Source organism: Oncorhynchus masou, chromosome 30 (assembly GCF_036934945.1).
Source record: "Oncorhynchus masou masou isolate Uvic2021 chromosome 30, UVic_Omas_1.1, whole genome shotgun sequence".
In the NCBI taxonomy this organism is placed as follows: domain Eukaryota; kingdom Metazoa; phylum Chordata; class Actinopteri; order Salmoniformes; family Salmonidae; genus Oncorhynchus; species Oncorhynchus masou.
In genome coordinates, this window is record NC_088241.1 from 9,964,845 (window position 1) to 9,984,916 (window position 20,072).

General features: G+C 50.9%; 1 protein-coding gene across 2 annotated transcripts in view; it reads left to right on the forward strand.

Moving 5' to 3' along the window:
• Nucleotides 1-20,072, forward strand: part of nphs1 (NPHS1 adhesion molecule, nephrin) — a 69,446-nt gene that overhangs the window by 32,546 nt on the left and 16,828 nt on the right. For both annotated transcript variants that reach the window (XM_064949793.1, XM_064949794.1), the window contains exon 11: nucleotides 19,730-19,871. In XM_064949793.1, coding sequence (XP_064805865.1) covers nucleotides 19,730-19,871 — 142 coding nt within the window. The remainder of the gene's footprint in view (nucleotides 1-19,729; nucleotides 19,872-20,072) is intronic.

Consider the following 20,072-nt stretch of genomic DNA (forward strand, 5'->3'; position numbering starts at 1 on the left):
CTGATACCTCAGTGTCTCTCTCACTGCTGCTGTCTGATACCTCAGTGTCTCTCTCACCGCTGCTGTCTGATACCTCAGTGTCTCTCTCACCGCTGCTGTCTGATACCTCAGTGTCTCTCTCACCTCTGCTGTCTGATACCTCAGTGTCTCTCTCACCGCTGCTGTCTGATACCTCAGTGTCTCTCTCACCGCTGCTGTCTGATACCTCAGTGTCTCTCTCACTGCTGCTGTCTGATACCTCAGTGTCTCTCTCACCGCTGCTGTCTGATACCTCAGTGTCTCTCTCACCGCTGCTGTCTGATACCTCAGTGTCTCTCTCACTGCTGCTGTCTGATACCTCAGTGCCTCTCTCACCGCTGCTGTCTGATACCTCAGTGTCTCTCTCCCTGCTGCTGTCTGATACCTCAGTGCCTCTCTCCCTGCTGCTGCCTGATACCTCAGTGTCTCTCTCACCGCTGCTGTCTGATACCTCAGTGTCTCTCTCACCTCTGCTGTCTGATACCTCAGTGTCTCTCTCACCGCTGCTGTCTGATACCTCAGTGTCTCTCTCACCTCTGCTGTCTGATGCCTCAGTGTCTCTCTCACCGCTGCTGTCTGATACCTCAGTGTCTCTCTCACCGCTGCTGTCTGATACCTCAGTGCCTCTCTCCCTGCTGCTGCCTGATACCTCAGTGCCTCTCTCACTGCTGCTATCTGATACCTCAGTGTCTCTCTCACTGCTGCTATATGATATCTCAGTGTCTCTCTCACCGCTGCTGTCTGAAACCTCAGTGTCTCTCTCACTGCTGCTGTCTGATACCTCAGTGCCTCTCTCACCGCTGCTGCCTGACACCTCAGTGCCTCTCTCACCGCTGCTGTCTGAAACCTCAGTGTCTCTCTCACTGCTGCTGTCTGATACCTCAGTGCCTCTCTCACCACTGCTGTCTGATACCTCAGTGCCTCTCTCATCGCTGCTGTCTGATACCTCAGTGTCTCTCTCACTGCTGCTGTCTGATACCTCAGTGTCTCTCTCACCGCTGCTGTCTGATACCTCAGTGCCTCTCACTGCTGCTGTCTGATACCTCAGTGCCTCTCTCACTGCTGCTGTCTGATACCTCAGTGCCTCTCTCACTGCTGCTGTCTGATACCTCAGTGCCTCTCTCACTGCTGCTGTCTGATACCTCAGTGTCTCTCTCACCGCTGCTGTCTGATACCTCAGTGCCTCTCTCACCGCTGCTGTCTGATACCTCAGTGTCTCTCTCACCTTTGCTGTCTGATACCTCAGTGCCTCTCTCACCGCTGCTGTCTGATACCTCAGTGCCTCTCTCACTGCTGCTGTCTGATACCTCAGTGTCTCTCTCACCGCTGCTGTCTGATACCTCAGTGCCTCTCTCACTGCTGCTGCCTGATACCTCAGTGCCTCTCTCACCGCTGCTGCCTGATACCTCAGTGCCTCTCTCACCGCTGCTGTCTGAAACCTCTGTGTCTCTCTCACTGCTGCTGTCTGATACCTCAGTGTCTCTCTCACCACTGCTGTCTGATACCTGTGTCTCTCTCACTGCTGCTGCCTGATACCTCAGTGCCTCTCTCACTGCTGCTGTCTGATACCTCAGTGTCTCTCTCACCGCTGCTGTCTGATACCTCAGTGTCTCTCTCACCGCTGCTGTCTGATACCTCAGTGCCTCTCTCACTGCTGCTGTCTGATACCTCAGTGCCTGCTGCTGCCTGATACCTCAGTGTCTCTCTCACCGCTGCTGTCTGATACCTCAGTGCCTCTCTCACCGCTGCTGTCTGATACCTCAGTGCCTCTCTCACTGCTGCTATCTGATACCTCAGTGTCTCTCTCACTGCTGCTATATGATATCTCAGTGTCTCTCTCACCGCTGCTGTCTGAAACCTCAGTGTCTCTCTCACTGCTGCTGTCTGATACCTCAGTGCCTCTCTCACCGCTGCTGCCTGACACCTCAGTGCCTCTCTCACCGCTCTGAAACCTACTCTCTCAGTGCTGCTGTCTGATACTCAGTGCTGCTGTCTGATACCTCAGTGCCTCTCTCATCGCTGCTGTCTGATACCTCAGTGTCTCTCTCACTGCTGCTGTCTGATACCTCAGTGTCTCTCTCACCGCTGCTGTCTGATACCTCAGTGCCTCTCTCACTGCTGCTGTCTGATACCTCAGTGCCTCTCTCACTGCTGCTGTCTGATACCTCAGTGCCTCTCTCACTGCTGCTGTCTGATACCTCAGTGCCTCTCTCACTGCTGCTGTCTGATACCTCAGTGTCTCTCTCACCGCTGCTGTCTGATACCTCAGTGCCTCTCTCACCGCTGCTGTCTGATACCTCAGTGTCTCTCTCACCTCTGCTGTCTGATACCTCAGTGCCTCTCTCACCGCTGCTGTCTGATACCTCAGTGCCTCTCTCACTGCTGCTGTCTGATACCTCAGTGTCTCTCTCACCGCTGCTGTCTGATACCTCAGTGCCTCTCTCCCTGCTGCTGCCTGATACCTCAGTGCCTCTCTCACCGCTGCTGCCTGATACCTCAGTGCCTCTCTCACCGCTGCTGTCTGAAACCTCTGTGTCTCTCTCACTGCTGCTGTCTGATACCTCAGTGTCTCTCTCACCACTGCTGTCTGATACCTCAGTGTCTCTCTCACTGCTGCTGTCTGATACCTCAGTGCCTCTCTCCCTGCTGCTGTCTGATACCTCAGTGTCTCTCTCACCTCTGCTGTCTGATACCTCAGTGTCTCTCTCACCGCTGCTGTCTGATACCTCAGTGCCTCTCTCACTGCTGCTGTCTGATACCTCAGTGCCTCTCTCCCTGCTGCTGCCTGATACCTCAGTGTCTCTCTCACCGCTGCTGTCTGATACCTCAGTGCCTCTCTCACCGCTGCTGTCTGATACCTCAGTGCCTCTCTCACTGCTGCTGTCTGATACCTCAGTGCCTCTCTCACTGCTGCTGTCTGATACCTCAGTGCCTCTCTCACTGCTGCTGTCTGATACCTCAGTGTCTCTCTCACCGCTGCTGTCTGATACCTCAGTGCCTCTCTCACCGCTGCTGTCTGATACCTCAGTGTCTCTCTCACCTCTGCTGTCTGATACCTCAGTGCCTCTCTCACTGCTGCTGTCTGATACCTCAGTGCCTCTCTCACTGCTGCTGTCTGATACCTCAGTGTCTCTCTCACCGCTGCTGTCTGATACCTCAGTGCCTCTCTCACCGCTGCTGTCTGATACCTCAGTGCCTCTCTCACTGCTGCTGTCTGATACCTCAGTGCCTCTCTCACCGCTGCTGTCTGATACCTCAGTGTCTCTCTCACCTCTGCTGTCTGATACCTCAGTGCCTCTCTCACCGCTGCTGCCTGACACCTCAGTGCCTCTCTCACCGCTGCTGTCTGAAACCTCAGTGTCTCTCTCACTGCTGCTGTCTGATACCTCAGTGCCTCTCTCACCACTGCTGTCTGATACCTCAGTGCCTCTCTCATCGCTGCTGTCTGATACCTCAGTGTCTCTCTCACTGCTGCTGTCTGATACCTCAGTGTCTCTCTCACCGCTGCTGTCTGATACCTCAGTGCCTCTCTCACTGCTGCTGTCTGATACCTCAGTGCCTCTCTCACTGCTGCTGTCTGATACCTCAGTGCCTCTCTCACTGCTGCTGTCTGATACCTCAGTGCCTCTCTCACTGCTGCTGTCTGATACCTCAGTGTCTCTCTCACCGCTGCTGTCTGATACCTCAGTGCCTCTCTCACCGCTGCTGTCTGATACCTCAGTGTCTCTCTCACCTCTGCTGTCTGATACCTCAGTGCCTCTCTCACCGCTGCTGTCTGATACCTCAGTGCCTCTCTCACTGCTGCTGTCTGATACCTCAGTGTCTCTCTCACCGCTGCTGTCTGATACCTCAGTGCCTCTCTCCCTGCTGCTGCCTGATACCTCAGTGCCTCTCTCACCGCTGCTGCCTGATACCTCAGTGCCTCTCTCACCGCTGCTGTCTGAAACCTCTGTGTCTCTCTCACTGCTGCTGTCTGATACCTCAGTGTCTCTCTCACCACTGCTGTCTGATACCTCAGTGTCTCTCTCACTGCTGCTGCCTGATACCTCAGTGCCTCTCTCCCTGCTGCTGTCTGATACCTCAGTGTCTCTCTCACCTCTGCTGTCTGATACCTCAGTGTCTCTCTCACCGCTGCTGTCTGATACCTCAGTGCCTCTCTCACTGCTGCTGTCTGATACCTCAGTGCCTCTCTCCCTGCTGCTGCCTGATACCTCAGTGTCTCTCTCACCGCTGCTGTCTGATACCTCAGTGCCTCTCTCACCGCTGCTGTCTGATACCTCAGTGCCTCTCTCACTGCTGCTGTCTGATACCTCAGTGCCTCTCTCACTGCTGCTGTCTGATACCTCAGTGCCTCTCTCACTGCTGCTGTCTGATACCTCAGTGTCTCTCTCACCGCTGCTGTCTGATACCTCAGTGCCTCTCTCACTGCTGCTGTCTGATACCTCAGTGTCTCTCTCACCTCTGCTGTCTGATACCTCAGTGCCTCTCTCACTGCTGCTGTCTGATACCTCAGTGCTGCTGTGTCTGATACCTCAGTGTCTCTCTCACCGCTGCTGTCTGATACCTCAGTGCCTCTCTCACCGCTGCTGTCTGATACCTCAGTGCCTCTCACTGCTGCTGTCTGATACCTCAGTGCCTCTCTCACCGCTGCTGTCTGATACCTCAGTGTCTCTCTCACCGCTGCTGTCTGATACCTCAGTGCCTCTCTCACTGCTGCTGTCTGATACCTCAGTGCCTCTCTCACTGCTGCTGTCTGATACCTCAGTGCCTCTCTCCCTGCTGCTGCCTGATACCTCAGTGTCTCTCTCCCTGCTGCTGCCTGATACCTCAGTGTCTCTCTCACCGCTGCTGTCTGATACCTCAGTGCCTCTCTCCCTGCTGCTGCCTGATACCTCAGTGCCTCTCTCACTGCTGCTGTCTGATACCTCAGTGCCTCTCTCACTGCTGCTGTCTGATACCTCAGTGCCTCTCTCACCGCTGCTGTCTGATACCTGATGCTGCTGTCTGACCTCAGTGTCTCTCTCACCGCTGCTGTCTGATACCGTGCTCTCTCACCGCTGTCTGATACCTCAGTGCCTCTCTCTGCTGCTGCCTGACCGCTGCTGCTCTGATACCTCAGTGCCTCTCTCACCGCTGCTGTCTGATACCTCAGTGTCTCTCTCACCGCTGCTGTCTGATACCTCAGTGTCTCTCTCACCGCTGCTGTCTGATACCTCAGTGTCTCTCTCACCGCTGCTGTCTGATACCTCAGTGTCTCTCTCACCGCTGCTGTCTGATACCTCAGTGCCTCTCTCACCGCTGCTGTCTGATACCTCAGTGCCTCTCTCACCGCTGCTGTCTGATACCTCAGTGCCTCTCTCACCGCTGCTGTCTGATACCTCAGTGCCTCTCTCACCGCTGCTGCCTGATACCTCAGTTTCTCTCTCACCGCTGCTGCCTGATACCTCAGTTTCTCTCTCACCGCTGCTGCCTGATACCTCAGTTTCTCTCTCCCTGCTGCTGCCTGATACCTCAGTGGCTCGACACGCTTAACTTTACTCTCCCACCTTGTCTCAGTCCACATCTTCAACGTGATGTCCACACGTTTTTTCAGGATGGCCTGTTGCTGTGTGGAGGCTGAGATCAAGGTGTACAGTTTGTGGAAGATGCTTTTAGCAGCATCAAACATAACCAGGTTCAATGTGTGAACCCCACATGGCACAAATAGAGCTCTTGGATTAATTTCCATGAGTCTGGCTTGGACACCTTCATTTTTGCCTCTCTTGTTGTCCCCATTATCATAAGACTTCCATCTGCAGTCCTCCAAATTAATTTTTAGATAAATGTTCTTTTATGTGGGGCTCCTCCTTCAGTGACACAATTCTAATGACAACAGACAACTGTTCAGTTTGGCTGACATCTGAGGTGCAATCTAGAATGATATAGAAGAAGTGTCTCACCATTACTGAAATGACCTTGCTGCTCAGCAAATCAATGAGTTTATTTTGTATTTGGTGGCCACGGCAGCTGGTGGTGTGACTCGAGGTCCTTTTTTGGACACAGTTACGGTGCTCTTTCATGATTGGATCAAATTGTGCCGTCAGTTCAACCTCTTTGAGGAAATTTCCATTGGATGGAAAGTACAGTGTTTCTGTGTGTCCCCTTAGTGCCAGATTTCTACTTGCCAGAGACTGCACAATAGCAGTCAGACGTGTCAACCCCTCTCTCCATCTTATCTTCTCATCCTCCATAAGTGCCATCTCATGCTTATCAATTGTTTCCCCTTTTTTGATCCTCATTGCCAGTTCTTTCCATGTTTTCATGCAGTTTTGGTGTTTTGGACTGGTGTCGTGTGAAGTCAGAAAATAATTTATATGTTTCCAGTCTGGCAGTCCTGCTAAATTAATTTTCTTCTTAGAAATAGGTTTGCAGCAGAAGCAGAAGAGGCTGTTGTTTCTTTCAGAATACACCAACCAACTTCTAGGGATTTTTTCACCACTCACCAAGGTCTTCCTGAAATACTGGTGGCGGCAACTTCTTCACACTCACATATTGGGAAAACAAAGTTAGATGGTACCTCACTTAGTCCTCTGCAAACGAGTTGTGTCCGAATTCTGTTTGTCAGAACCGAAGGACAGTCAGTAGGGTCTGTAGACAGTGGTTCATCCTCGGCAGCAGGGTCTGTAGACAGTGGTTCATCCTCGGCAGCAGGGTCTGTAGACAGTGGTTAATCCTCGGCAGCAGGGTCCTTAGACAGTGGTTCATCCTCGGCAGCAGGGTCTGTGGACAGTGGTTCATCCTCGGCAGCAGGGTCTGTAGACAGTGGTTCATCCTCGGCAGCAGGGTCTGTAGACAGTGGTTTATCCTCGGCAGCAGGGTCTGTAGACAGTGGTTCATCCTCGGCAGCAGGGTCTGTAGACAGTGGTTCATCCTCAGCAGCAGGGTCTGTAGACAGTGGTTCATCCTCGGCAGCAGGGTCTGTAGACAGTGGTTCATCCTCGGCAGCAGGGTCTGTAGACAGTGGTTCATCCTCGGTAGCAGGGTCCTTAGACAGTGGTTCATCCTCGGCAGCAGGGTCTGTAGACAGTGGTTCATCCTCGGCAGCAGGGTCTGTAGACAGTGGTTCATCCTCGGCAGCAGGGTCTGTAGACAGTGGTTCATCCTGGCAGCAGGGTCCTTAGACAGTGGTTCATCCTCGGCAGCAGGGTCTGTAGACAGTGGTTCATCCTCGGCAGCAGGGTCTGTAGACAGTGGTTCATCCTCGGCAGCAGGGTCTGTGGACAGTGGTTCATCCTCGGCAGCAGGGTCCTTAGACAGTGGTTCATCCTCGGCAGCAGGGTCTGTAGACAGTGGTTCATCCTCGGCAGCAGGGTCTGTGAACAGTGGTTCATCCTCAGCAGCAGGGTCTGTAGACAGTGGTTCATCCTCGGCAGCAGGGTCTGTAGACAGTGGTTCATCCTCGGCAGCAGGGTCTGTAGACAGTGGTTCATCCTCGGCAGCAGGGTCTGTAGACAGTGGTTCATCCTCGGCAGCAGGGTCCTTAGACAGTGGTTCATCCTCGGCAGCAGGGTCTGTAGACAGTGGTTCATCCTCAGCAGCAGGGTCTGTAGACAGTGGTTCATCCTCGGCAGCAGGGTCTGTAGACAGTGGTTCATCCTCGGCAGCAGGGTCCTTAGACAGTGGTTCATCCTCGGCAGCAGGGTCTGTAGACAGTGGTTCATCCTCGGCAGCAGGGTCTGTAGACAGTGGTTCATCCTCGGCAGCAGGGTCTGTGGACAGTGGTTCATCCTCGGCAGCAGGGTCTGTGAACAGTGGTTCATCCTCAGCAGCAGGGTCTGTAGACAGTGGTTCATCCTCGGACAGCAGGGTCTGTAGACAGTGGTTCATCCTCGGCAGCAGGGTCTGTAGACAGTGGTTCATCCTCGGCAGCAGGGTCTGTAGACAGTGGTTCATCCTCGGCAGCAGGGTCCTTAGACAGTGGTTCATCCTCGACAGCAGGGTCTGTAGACAGTGGTTCATCCTCAGCAGCAGGGTCTGTAGACAGTGGTTCATCCTCGGCAGCAGGGTCTGTAGACAGTGGTTCATCCTCGGCAGCAGGGTCCTTAGACAGTGGTTCATCCTCGACAGCAGGGTCTGTAGACAGTGGTTCATCCTCGGCAGCAGGGTCTGTAGACAGTGGTTCATCCTCGGCAGCAGGGTCTGTGACAGTGGTTCATCCTCGGCAGCAGGGTCCTTAGACAGTGGTTCATCCTCGGCAGCAGGGTCTGTAGACAGTGGTTCATCCTCGGCAGCAGGGTCTGTGAACAGTGGTTCATCCTCAGCAGCAGGGTCTGTAGACAGTGGTTCATCCTCGGCAGCAGGGTCTGTAGACAGTGGTTCATCCTCGGCAGCAGGGTCTGTAGACAGTGGTTCATCCTCGGCAGCAGGGTCTGTAGACAGTGGTTCATCCTCGGCAGCAGGGTCCTTAGACAGTGGTTCATCCTCGGCAGCAGGGTCTGTAGACAGTGGTTGTGAAGACATCCTCAGCAGCAGGGTCTGTAGACAGTGGTTCATCCTCGGCAGCAGGGTCTGTAGACAGTGGTTCATCCTCGGCAGCAGGGTCCTTAGACAGTGGTTCATCCTCGGCAGCAGGGTCTGTAGACAGTGGTTCATCCTCGGCAGCAGGGTCTGTAGACAGTGGTTCATCCTCGGCAGCAGGGTCTGTGGACAGTGGTTCATCCTCGGCAGCAGGGTCTGTAGACAGTGGTTCATCCTCGGCAGCAGGGTCTGTAGACAGTGGTTCATCCTCGGCAGCAGGGTCTGTAGACAGTGGTTCATCCTCGGCAGCAGGGTCTGTAAACAGTGGTTCATCCTCGGCAGCAGGGTCTGTAGACGGTGGTTCATCCTCGGCAGCAGGGTCTGTAGACAGTGGTTCATCCTGGCAGCAGGGTCTGTAGACAGTGGTTCATCCTCGGCAGCAGGGTCTGTAGACAGTGGTTCATCCTCGGCAGCAGGGTCTGTAGACAGTGGTTCATCCTCGGCAGCAGGGCCTGTAGACAGTGGTTCATCCTCGGCAGCAGGGTCTGTAGACAGTGGTTCATCCTCGGTAGCAGGGTCTGTAGACAGTGGTTTATCCTCGGCAGCAGGGTCCTTAGACAGTGGTTCATCCTCTGCAGCAGGGTCTGTAGGTGGTTCATCCTCGTAGACAGTGGTTCATCCTCGGCAGCAGGGTCTGTAGACAGTGGTTTATCCTCACAGGGGTCAGCAGGGTTCAGACAGGGTGGTTTCATCCTCGGCAGCAGGTCTGTAGACAGTGGTTCATCCTCACGGTCAATGGGTTAAGCAGGGTCTGTAGACAGTGGTTTATCCTCGGCAGCAGGGTCTGTAGACAGTGGTTCATCCTCGGCAGCAGGGTCTGTAGACAGTGGTTCATCCTCAGCAGCAGGGTCTGTGGACAGTGGTTCATCCTCGGCAGCAGGGTCTGTAGACAGTGGTTCATCCTCGGCAGCAGGGCCTGTAGACAGTGGTTCATCCTCGGCAGCAGGGTCTGTAGACAGTGGTTTATCCTCGGCAGCAGGGTCTGTAGACAGTGGTTTATCCTCGGCAGCAGGGTCCTTGGACAGTGGTTCATCCTCTGCAGCAGGGTCTGTAGACAGTGGTTCATCCTCGGCAGCAGGGTCTGTAGACAGTGGTTTATCCTCGGCAGCAGGGTCTGTAGACAGTGGTTTATCCTCGGCAGCAGGGTCTGTAGACAGTGGTTTATCCTCGGCAGCAGGGTCCTTGGACAGTGGTTCATCCTCAGCAGCAGGGTCTGTGGACAGTGGTTCATCCTATAAAGCAGGGTCTGTAGACAGTGGTTCATCCTCGGCAGCAGGGTCTGTAGACAGTGGTTTATCCTCGGCAGCAGGGTCTGTAGACAGTGGTTTATCCTCGGCAGCAGGCTCCTTGGACAGTGGTTCATCCTCTGCAGCAGGGTCTGTAGACAGTGGTTTATCCTCGGCAGCAGGGTCTGTAGACAGTGGTTCATCCTCAGCAGCAGGGTCTATAGACAGTGGTTCATCCTCGGCAACAGGGTCTGTAGACAGTGATCCTCGGCAGCAGGGCCTAAGACCAGTGGTTCATCCTCGGTGCAGGGTCTGTAGACAGTGGTTCATCCTCGGCAGCAGGGTCTGTAGACAGTGGTTCATCCTCGGCAGCAGGGTCTGTAGACAGTGGTTCATCCTCGGCAGCAGGGTCCTTAGACAGTGGTTCATCCTCGGCAGCAGGGTCTGTAGACAGTGGTTCATCCTCAGCAGCAGGGTCTGTAGACAGTGGTTCATCCTTAGCAGGGTCTGTAGACAGTGGTTCATCCTCGGCAGCAGGGTCTGTAGACAGTGGTTCATCCTCGGCAGCAGGGTCTGTTGGGGTTCATCCTCGGCAGCAGGGTCTGTAGACAGTGGTTCATCCTCGGCAGCAGGGTCTGTAGACAGTGGTTCATCCTCAGCAGCAGGGTTGTAGACAGTGGTTCATCCTCAGCAGCAGGGTCTGTAGACAGTGGTTCATCCTCAGCAGCAGGGTCTGTAGACAGTGGTTCATCCTCAGCAGCAGGGTCTGTAGACAGTGGTTCATCCTCGGCAGCAGGGTCCTTAGACAGTGGTTCATCCTCGGTAGCAGGGTCTGTAGACAGTGGTTTATCCTCGGCAGCAGGGTCTGTAGACAGTGGTTCATCCTCGGCAGCAGGGTCTGTAGACAGTGGTTCATCCTCGGTAGCAGGGTCTGTAGACAGTGGTTTATCCTCGGCAGCAGGGTCTGTAGACAGTGGTTCATCCTCGGCAGCAGGGCCTGTAGACAGTGGTTCATCCTCAGCAGCAGGGTCTGTGGACAGTGGTTCATCCTCGGCAGCAGGGTCTGTAGACAGTGGTTCATCCTCGGCAGCAGGGCCTGTAGACAGTGGTTCATCCTCGGCAGCAGGGTCTGTAGACAGTGGTTTATCCTCGGCAGCAGGGTCTGTAGACAGTGGTTTATCCTCGGCAGCAGGCTCATTGGACAGTGGTTCATCCTCTGCAGCAGGGTCTGTAGACAGTGGTTTATCCTCGGCAGCAGGGTCTGTAGACAGTGGTTCATCCTCAGCAGCAGGGTCTATAGACAGTGGTTCATCCTCGGCAACAGGGTCTGTAGACAGTGGTTCATCCTCGGCAGCAGGGCCTGTAGACAGTGGTTCATCCTCGGCAGCAGGGTCTGTAGACAGTGGTTCATCCTCGGCAGCAGGGTCTGTAGACAGTGGTTCATCCTCGGCAGCAGGGTCTGTAGACAGTGGTTCATCCTCGCAGCAGGGTCCTTAGACAGTGGTTCATCCTCGGCAGCAGGGTCTGTAGACAGTGGTTCATCCTCACAGCAGGGTCTGTACAGTGGTTCATCCTGGCAGCAGGGTCTGTAGACAGTGGTTCATCCTCGGCAGCAGGGTCTGTAGACAGTGGTTCATCCTCGGCACAGGGTCTGTAGACAGTGGTTCATCCTCGGCAGCAGGGTCTGTAGACAGTGGTTCATCCTCGGCAGCAGGGTCTGTAGACAGTGGTTCATCCTCAGCAGCAGGGTCTGTAGACAGTGGTTCATCCTCAGCTAGCAGGGTCTGTAGACAGTGGTTCATCCTCAGCAGCAGGGTCTGTAGACAGTGGTTCATCCTCAGCAGCAGGGTCTGTAGACAGTGGTTCATCCTCGGCAGCAGGGTCCTTAGACAGTGGTTCATCCTCGGTAGCAGGGTCTGTAGACAGTGGTTTATCCTACAGCAGGGTCTGTAGACAGTGGTTCATCCTCGGCAGCAGGGTCTGTAGACAGTGGTTCATCCTCGGTAGCAGGGTCTGTTAGGGAGTGGTTTATCCTACAGCAGGGTCTGTAGACAGTGGTTCATCCTCGGTACAGGGTCTGTAGACAGTGGTTTATCCTCGGCAGCAGGGTCTGTAGACAGTGGTTCATCCTCTGCAGCAGGGTCTGTAGACAGTGGTTTATCCTCGGCAGCAGGGTCTGTAGACAGTGGTTCATCCTGCAGCAGGGTCTATAGACAGTGGTTTATCCTCGGCAGCAGGGTCTGTAGACAGTGGTTTATCCTCGGCAGCAGGGTCTGTAGACAGTGGTTTATCCTCGGCAGCAGGGTCTGTAGACAGTGGGTTATCCTCGGCAGCAGGGTCTGTAGACAGTGGTTCATCCTCGGCAGCAGGGTCTGTAGACAGTGGTTCATCCTCGGCAGCAGGGTCTGTAGACAGTGGGTTATCCTCGGCAGCAGGGTCTGTAGACAGTGGTTCATCCTCGGCAGCAGGGTCTGTAGACAGTGGTTCATCCTCGGCAGCAGGGTCTGTAGACAGTGGTTTATCCTCGGCAGCAGGGTCTGTAGACAGTGGTTCATCCTCGGCAGCAGGGTCTGTAGACAGTGGTTCATCCTCGGCAGCAGGGTCTGTAGACAGTGGTCCATCCTCAGCAGCAGGATCTGGTAGGGATGCTGCTACAGGCATTTCTAATGAAGAGCACATGGGCATTAGTTTACACATGTGATTCACAGCTTTTATAGTGGTAGAACATCCCACATACATATTCAGTAATAATAAAATCATCATTGTTACCTACAATATGGAAACTTAAAACTTTGCAAAAGGGATGTTTTTATTTTGTTTATGTTATGCAGGCATGCACACATAAACACATGTGTGTGTACCCACACACCCACACACACACATGCCCGTGAACACAAACACATCCGAAGAATCCTGCTGGGGAGAAGTGGAAGCAAATGGCTCCTCATCCTCATCCTCAGGCTCAGACAACATTTGTGAAGACACCTGTGTGGGTGAGGAGGTGGATGGCTACTCATCCTCATCCTCAGGCTCAGACAACATTTGTGAAGACACCTGTGTGGGTGAGGAGGTGGATGGCTACTCATCCTCATCCTCAGGCTCAGACAACATTTGTGAAGACACCTGTGTGGGTGAGGAGGTGGATGGCTCCTCATCCTCATCCTCAGGCTCAGACAACATTTGTGAAGACACCTGTGTGGGTGAGGAGGTAGATGGCTCCTCATCCTCATCCTCAGGCTCAGACAACATTTGTGAAGACACCTGTGTGGGTGAGGAGGTGGATGGCTCCTCATCCTCATCCTCAGGCTCAGACAACATTTGTGAAGACACCTGTGTGGGTGAGGAGGTGGATGGCTCCTCATCCTCATCCTCAGGCTCAGACAACATTTGTGAAGACACCTGTGTGGGTGAGGAGGTAGATGGCTCCTCATCCTCATCCTCAGGCTCAGACAACATTTGTGAAGACACCTGTGTGGGTGAGGAGGTAGATGGCTCCTCATCCTCATCCTCAGGCTCAGACAACATTTGTGAAGACACCTGTGTGGCTGAGGAGGTGGATGGCTCCTCATCCTGGCCAGTGCCAGAGGGTGCTGGCCTCTGAATTTGCATTGAAATACAGTATATGACTCTGACACCTTAAATACATTTGTTGCACAATTAAAATTACATGTCATTGTGTCATTAATTTTCAGACTAGGAACCCATTGAACCATACAACCTCCTTGGCTAATTCTAGGCATAAGTCACCCCAAAAGACTCAATATGCAGTTTTGCCTGGACTGCTGTCGTGTGAAGTCAGCAGTCCAAAATATAAGCATAATATAGATGTCTTTTAATTTAGCATACAGTATTGGAAATTCCCCTTACTGAGCTCAGGGCCTAGTCAATACAATCACAGAAAACCTTTATGATGTCACGTCAATGGAAGTTAACCAAATCAATAACGTGCTGTTAGGTTGTAATCGTTTTGCTGCAGGCTACAAACATTATCATGATGAAACTGTGTGAAATTATATCCAATATTGCGTAAGTTAGTTGGACAGAAAATGGAATATTGTTGCCCTATATGTAATAGCATTGCAAGTAACATAGCAACATACAGTATGCTAACATACATAACACTAGCCTATTTCATTACATGCATAATATTATACCTATAAAGAGATGACATAGCTGCATACCTTTATGTTTTGCACGTTTCCCCTCTTCTTCTTTCCTCTTTTTCCTAAACTGGGCATCTGACGCCTTAGACCTTTTCTTATCCATTTGTGTTGATTTGTCACTCCAGCAATAATAAAGTACCCATCCCCCAACACTGTCAACCAAGACTCAAGACTAAACCAATTCACCCTGGTGTTGTGCAGACTGCTTTTATATTATTCTTAACGATTTCGCACAAACCCCCCCCAAAAAAGCAACAATATGTCTGTGAAACTATATATTCACAGTATTATGAATGAATTGTGGTTTATTTGGGAGCATTTCGTATTGTAACTGATTTTACTAACTGCATTTAGTTCTGTACAAAGTTAGAGGTGCGCTATTTAATAGATTCCACCGCTCCCCCTACCTCGGGCTTCCAGTTGGGAGACTTGAGGTCAACCAATACCCGCCCCCTCTCTATCTTGTACTTCTGGGTGGGAGACCTTCCCAGGTAGTAGCCTGCCTAGCTTACAAGCTAGATAAAGGAAGCTTCCAGAAAACACTTCTAGTAGCATTAGTGCAGCCTCACTTTGGTGTGTACTACCTGGTACAGCAGCTACCCTAAGTTCTTCAAGAACCAGCTACAGACAGCTCAGAATAGAATGTCATGTTGGCCCTTCTCAGCTCAGTGGACTACAGTGGCTATCAGTTGAAGCTGAGATTAGCCCATGAAACTGTGTATGGACAGTCCTCCAGTGTATAAGGAACTCTCTTACTACTGTTAGGGACTCTCATTCCTACACCATGACAGGCAGTGCCACAGTGTCTAAGGAACTCTCTTACTACTGTTAGGGACTCTCATTCCTACACCATGACAGGCAGTGCCACAGTGTCTAAGGAACTCTCTTACTACTGTTAGGGACTCTCATTCCTACACCATGACAGGCAGTGCCACAGTGTCTAAGGAACTCTCTTACTACTGTTAGGGACTCTCATTCCTACACCATGACAGGCAGTGCCACAGTGTCTAAGGAACTCTCTTACTACTGTTAGGGACTCTCATTCCTACACCATGACAGGCAGTGCCACAGTGTCTAAGGAACTCTCTTACTACTGTTAGGGACTCTCATTCCTACACCATGACAGGCAGTGCCACAGTGTCTAAGGAACTCTCTTACTACTGTTAGGGACTCTCATTCCTACACCATGACAGGCAGTGCCACAGTGTCTAAGGAACTCTCTTACTACTGTTAGGGACTCTCATTCCTACACCATGACAGGCAGTGCCACAGTGTATAAGGAACTCTCTTACTACTGTTAGGGACTCTCATTCCTACACCATGACAGGCAGTGCCACAGTGTATAAGGAACTCTCTTACTACTGTATAAGAACTCTCTTACTACTGTTAGGGACTCTCATTCCTACACCATGACAGGCAGTGCCACAGTGTCTAAGGAACTCTCTTACTACTGTTAGGGACTCTCATTCCTACACCATGACAGGCAGTGCCACAGTGTATAAGGAACTCTCTTACTACTGTTAGGGACTCTCATTCCTACACCATGACAGGCAGTGCCACAGTGTCTAAGGAACTCTCTTACTACTGTTAGGGACTCTCATTCCTACACCATGACAGGCAGTGCCACAGTGTATAAGGAACTCTCTTACTACTGTTAGGGACTCTCATTCCTACACCATGACAGGCAGTGCCACAGTGTATAAGGAACTCTCTTACTACTGTTAGGGACTCTCATTCCTACACCATGACAGGCAGTGCCACAGTGTCTAAGGAACTCTCTTACTACTGTTAGGGACTCTCATTCCTACACCATGACAGGCAGTGCCACAGTGTCTAAGGAACTCTCTTACTACTGTTAGGGACTCTCATTCCTACACCATGACAGGCAGTGCCACAGTGTCTAAGGAACTCTCTTACTACTGTTAGGGACTCTCATTCCTACACCATGACAGGCAGTGCCACAGTGTCTAAGGAACTCTCTTACTACTGTTAGGGACTCTCATTCCTACACCATGACAGGCAGTGCCACAGTGTCTAAGGAACTCTCTTACTACTGTTAGGGACTCTCATTCCTACACCATGACAGGCAGTGCCACAGTGTATAAGGAACTCTCTTACTACTGTTAGGGACTCTCATTCCTACACCATGACAGGCAGTGCCACAGTGTATAAGGAACTCTCTTACTACTGTTAGGGACTCTCATTCCTACACCATGACAGGCAGTGCCACAGTGTCTAAGGAACTCTCTTACTACTGTTAGGGACTCTCATTCCTACACCATGACAGGCAGTGCCACAGTGTCTAAGGAACTCTCTTACTACTGTTAGGGACTCTCATTCCTACACCATGACAGGCAGTGCCACAGTGTCTAAGGAACTCTCTTACTACTGTTAGGGACTCTCATTCCTACACCATGACAGGCAGTGCCACAGTGTATAAGGAACTCTCTTACTACTGTTAGGGACTCTCATTCCTACACCATGACAGGCAGTGCCACAGTGTATAAGGAACTCTCTTACTACTGTTAGGGACTCTCATTCCTACACCATGACAGGCAGTGCCACAGTGTATAAGGAACTCTCTTACTACTGTTAGGGACTCTCATTCCTACACCATGACAGGCAGTGCCACAGTGTATAAGGAACTCTCTTACTACTGTTAGGGACTCTCATTCCTACACCATGACAGGCAGTGCCACAGTGTCTAAGGAACTCTCTTACTACTGTTAGGGACTCTCATTCCTACACCATGACAGGCAGTGCCACAGATGTCGTACCATGTTGGTTCAAGAGCAGCAGAGTGGAACAAACTCCAGGCTGAGATAAAACCGGTTTCTGCCAGTCTTAGGTTCAAGCACTACCACAAGGCTTGGTTAATGTTGGCATAGCCTCCTAGCAAAGTGTAAAGCCACTCTGCACTAGAGGAGTGATTTGGTAGTTGTGCATATCTGCTTTTTTTGTAAATACGTAAATATGTGTATAATGGAATGTATGGCACAGAGTGCCCATGTCACCTGTATTGCCCTGCAGCCACTTCAAATCAAACCAAATCTCATTGTATTTGTCACATGTGCCGAATTCAACAGGTGAAACCTTACCGTGAAATGCTTACTTACAAGACCTTAACCAACAATGCTGTTCAATAAATAGAGTTAAGAAAATATTTACCAAATAAACTAAAGTCAAAATGTAAAAACAGTAACACAAGAAAAGTACTTAACAATAACGAGGCTACATACAGGGGTTAAAGGTACCGAGTCAATGTGCGGGGGTATAGGTTAGTCGAGGTAGTATGCAAAGTGACTGTGCATAGATAATAAATAGCGAGTAGCAGCAGTGTAAAAACAAGGGGTGGGGTCAATGTAAATAGTCTGTGTGGCCATTTGATTACTTGTTCAGCAGTCTTATGGTTTGGTGGTAGAAGCTATTAAGGAGCCTTTTGGTCCGAGACGTGGCGCTCCGGTGCCGCATGCCATGCGATAGCAGGGAGAACAGTCAATGACTTGGGTGACTGGAGTCTTAGACACTAATATATAGGTCCTGGACGTCAGAAGATTTACTGGGCCTTAAGCACTACCCTTACAGTCAGTTGCCATACCAGGCAGTGATGCAACCGGTCAGGATGCTCTCGATGGCGCAGCTGTAGAACTTTTTGAGGATCTGTTTGTGGTCGTGCCCTCTTCACAACTGTCTTGGTGTGTTTGGACCATAATAGTTTGTTGGTGATGTGGACACCAAGGAACTTGAAACTCTCGACCCACTCCACTTCAGCCCGTCTATGTTAATGGGGGCCTGTTCGGCTCTCCTATTCCTATAGTCTACGATCAGCTACTTTGTCTTGCTCCCATTGAGGGAGAGGTTGTTGTCCTGGCACCACACTGCCAGGTCTCTGACCTCCTCCCCAAAGGTTGTCGCATTGTTGTCGGGGATCCGGCTTACTACTGTTGTGTCATCAGCAAACTTAATGATGGTGTTGGAGTCACAATCTTGGGTGAACAGGGAGTACAGGGGGGACTAAGCATGCACCACAGAGGGTTCCCAGTGTTGAGGATCAGCGTGGCAGATGTGTAGTTCCCTACCCCTAACACCTGGTGGCGGCCCGTTAGGAAGTCCTGGATTCAGTTACAGAGGGAGGTGTTTAGTCCCAGGGTCCTTAGCTTAGTGATGGGCTTTGTGGGTACTATGGTGTTGAACACTGAGCTGTAGTCAATGAACAGCATTCTCTCATAGGTGTTCATTTTGTCCAGGTGGGAAAGAGCAGTGTGGAGTGTGATTAAGATTGCATCATCTATGGCTCTGTTGGAGAGGTATGCGAATTGGAGTGGGTTTAGGGTTTCCAGCATGATGGTGTTGATGTGAGCCATGAGCCGCCTTTCAAAGCACTTCATGGGTGGTAATAATTTAGGCAGGTTACCTTCACTTTCTTGGGCACAGGGACTATGGTGGTCTATTTGAAACATATAGGTATTACATACTCAGTGAATACACTTGCCAGTTTGTCTGCGCATGCTTTGAGTACACGTCCTAGTAATCCGTCAAGCCCAGTGGCTTGTGAATGTTGACCTGTTTAAAGGTCTTGCTCACATCAGCTACGGAGAGCGTGATCACACAGTTGTCCGGAACAGCTGGTGCTCTCATGCATGCTTCAGTGTTGCTTGCCTCGAAGCGAGCACAAAAGGCATTTAGCTCAGCTGGTAGGCTCGCGTCCCTGGGCAGCTCGCGGATGGGTTTCCCTTTGTAGTCCCTTTGCCTACCAATAGAGGACCACAACGGAAACAAGACTTTGACTTTTTGTGTATATAACCCTCTGTAATTTCGGTACATGTATTGGTTGCCTGCTGTGGCCTCTTTATGTACTGTAAATTGAATTGAAAATTACCTTTCAAACTACACCTCAGAAGTCAATGCACACTTAAAATACTTAATTCAGACTTCAGGCAGTCTGATTTGCACATCTCGAGCGCCCAATGACAAGCATCTGTGAGAGAAGCCTTTGATTCTGAAAGAACTCATATTATTCTACTCCGTGTAGAGTTTCCACCTTAACCCCATTAAATCTGTTCTTCATTCTCTCTCTGCTCTGACCAAAGAACTACTATTCAGTCTATACTATACAAGGCTTTGCCAATGAGTGAATCCTCAAAAAGGGTTCCAGTATTCTTCTCTCTCGGCTTTTGAGTATGTTAATGAGATAAAAGTGAATAAAAGCTGACATGGGAGTTGAGAGAACCATTATTTCGGCTCTTTGTTCATTTGGAGAAATAATTTTCATTTGATCTAGCATTTACTGCTGCATTCTATCCAGCTTTAATGTGCCTGAATATGTCTGAGGGTTAATAAAGACTGACACCTCAGTGGTGGTTCTTTGTGAACGCGTTCCTTCTTGTGTCTGTTTCTCTCTGGAAAAGGCTTTTGCACTAATCATCTCAATGAAAGCCTTGATGAACCCTGCGTGCAAAGCAGACATGACTAGCATCATGCAGGAGCAAATGGGGGATTGATTAAATTTATTACGGGTATTGCGAGCTTGAAGAAGTATATGCATGTGATTTATTTGTTTGTTTATTATCAGGGACCAGGCACAATGTAAGTAGAGCACAAGAGTTAGAGAGACACAAAGCTCATTTCCATCATCAAAACAGTATTATTATTGTATTTCCTGTCAGCAGCTTACTGTGTATTTAACATTTTTTAAGGAAAATGTTTAAGGACACTAGAACTTCCTGTCTCTTCCTGACGTTGTCATGTGTCCTTTCCTGTCTCCAGGGAGACCACGGGGGGAAGACAACCATGTCTAACCTGACCCATGTTGTCTCTCGGGAGGAGAATGGGCTGCCCCTCACCTGTGAGACCTTCAACAAGGGCACACGCTTCTCCAAGAGCCAGTCCAACAACCTCATTGTTTTCTGTGAGTCTCTGGATAGGACTGTGACAACAACAACCCTACAAGCCTAATGGTTGTAGGGAATCTCTATTGAATGACTATGACAAGTACAATCGTGAAAAAACCTTGCACAACCAGAACATAACTATGCATTGTACAGTAACAATTGCAACACTCTCAATCTGTGCTTTCTGTAACTATAACAATATAGACATAACCCCCTCT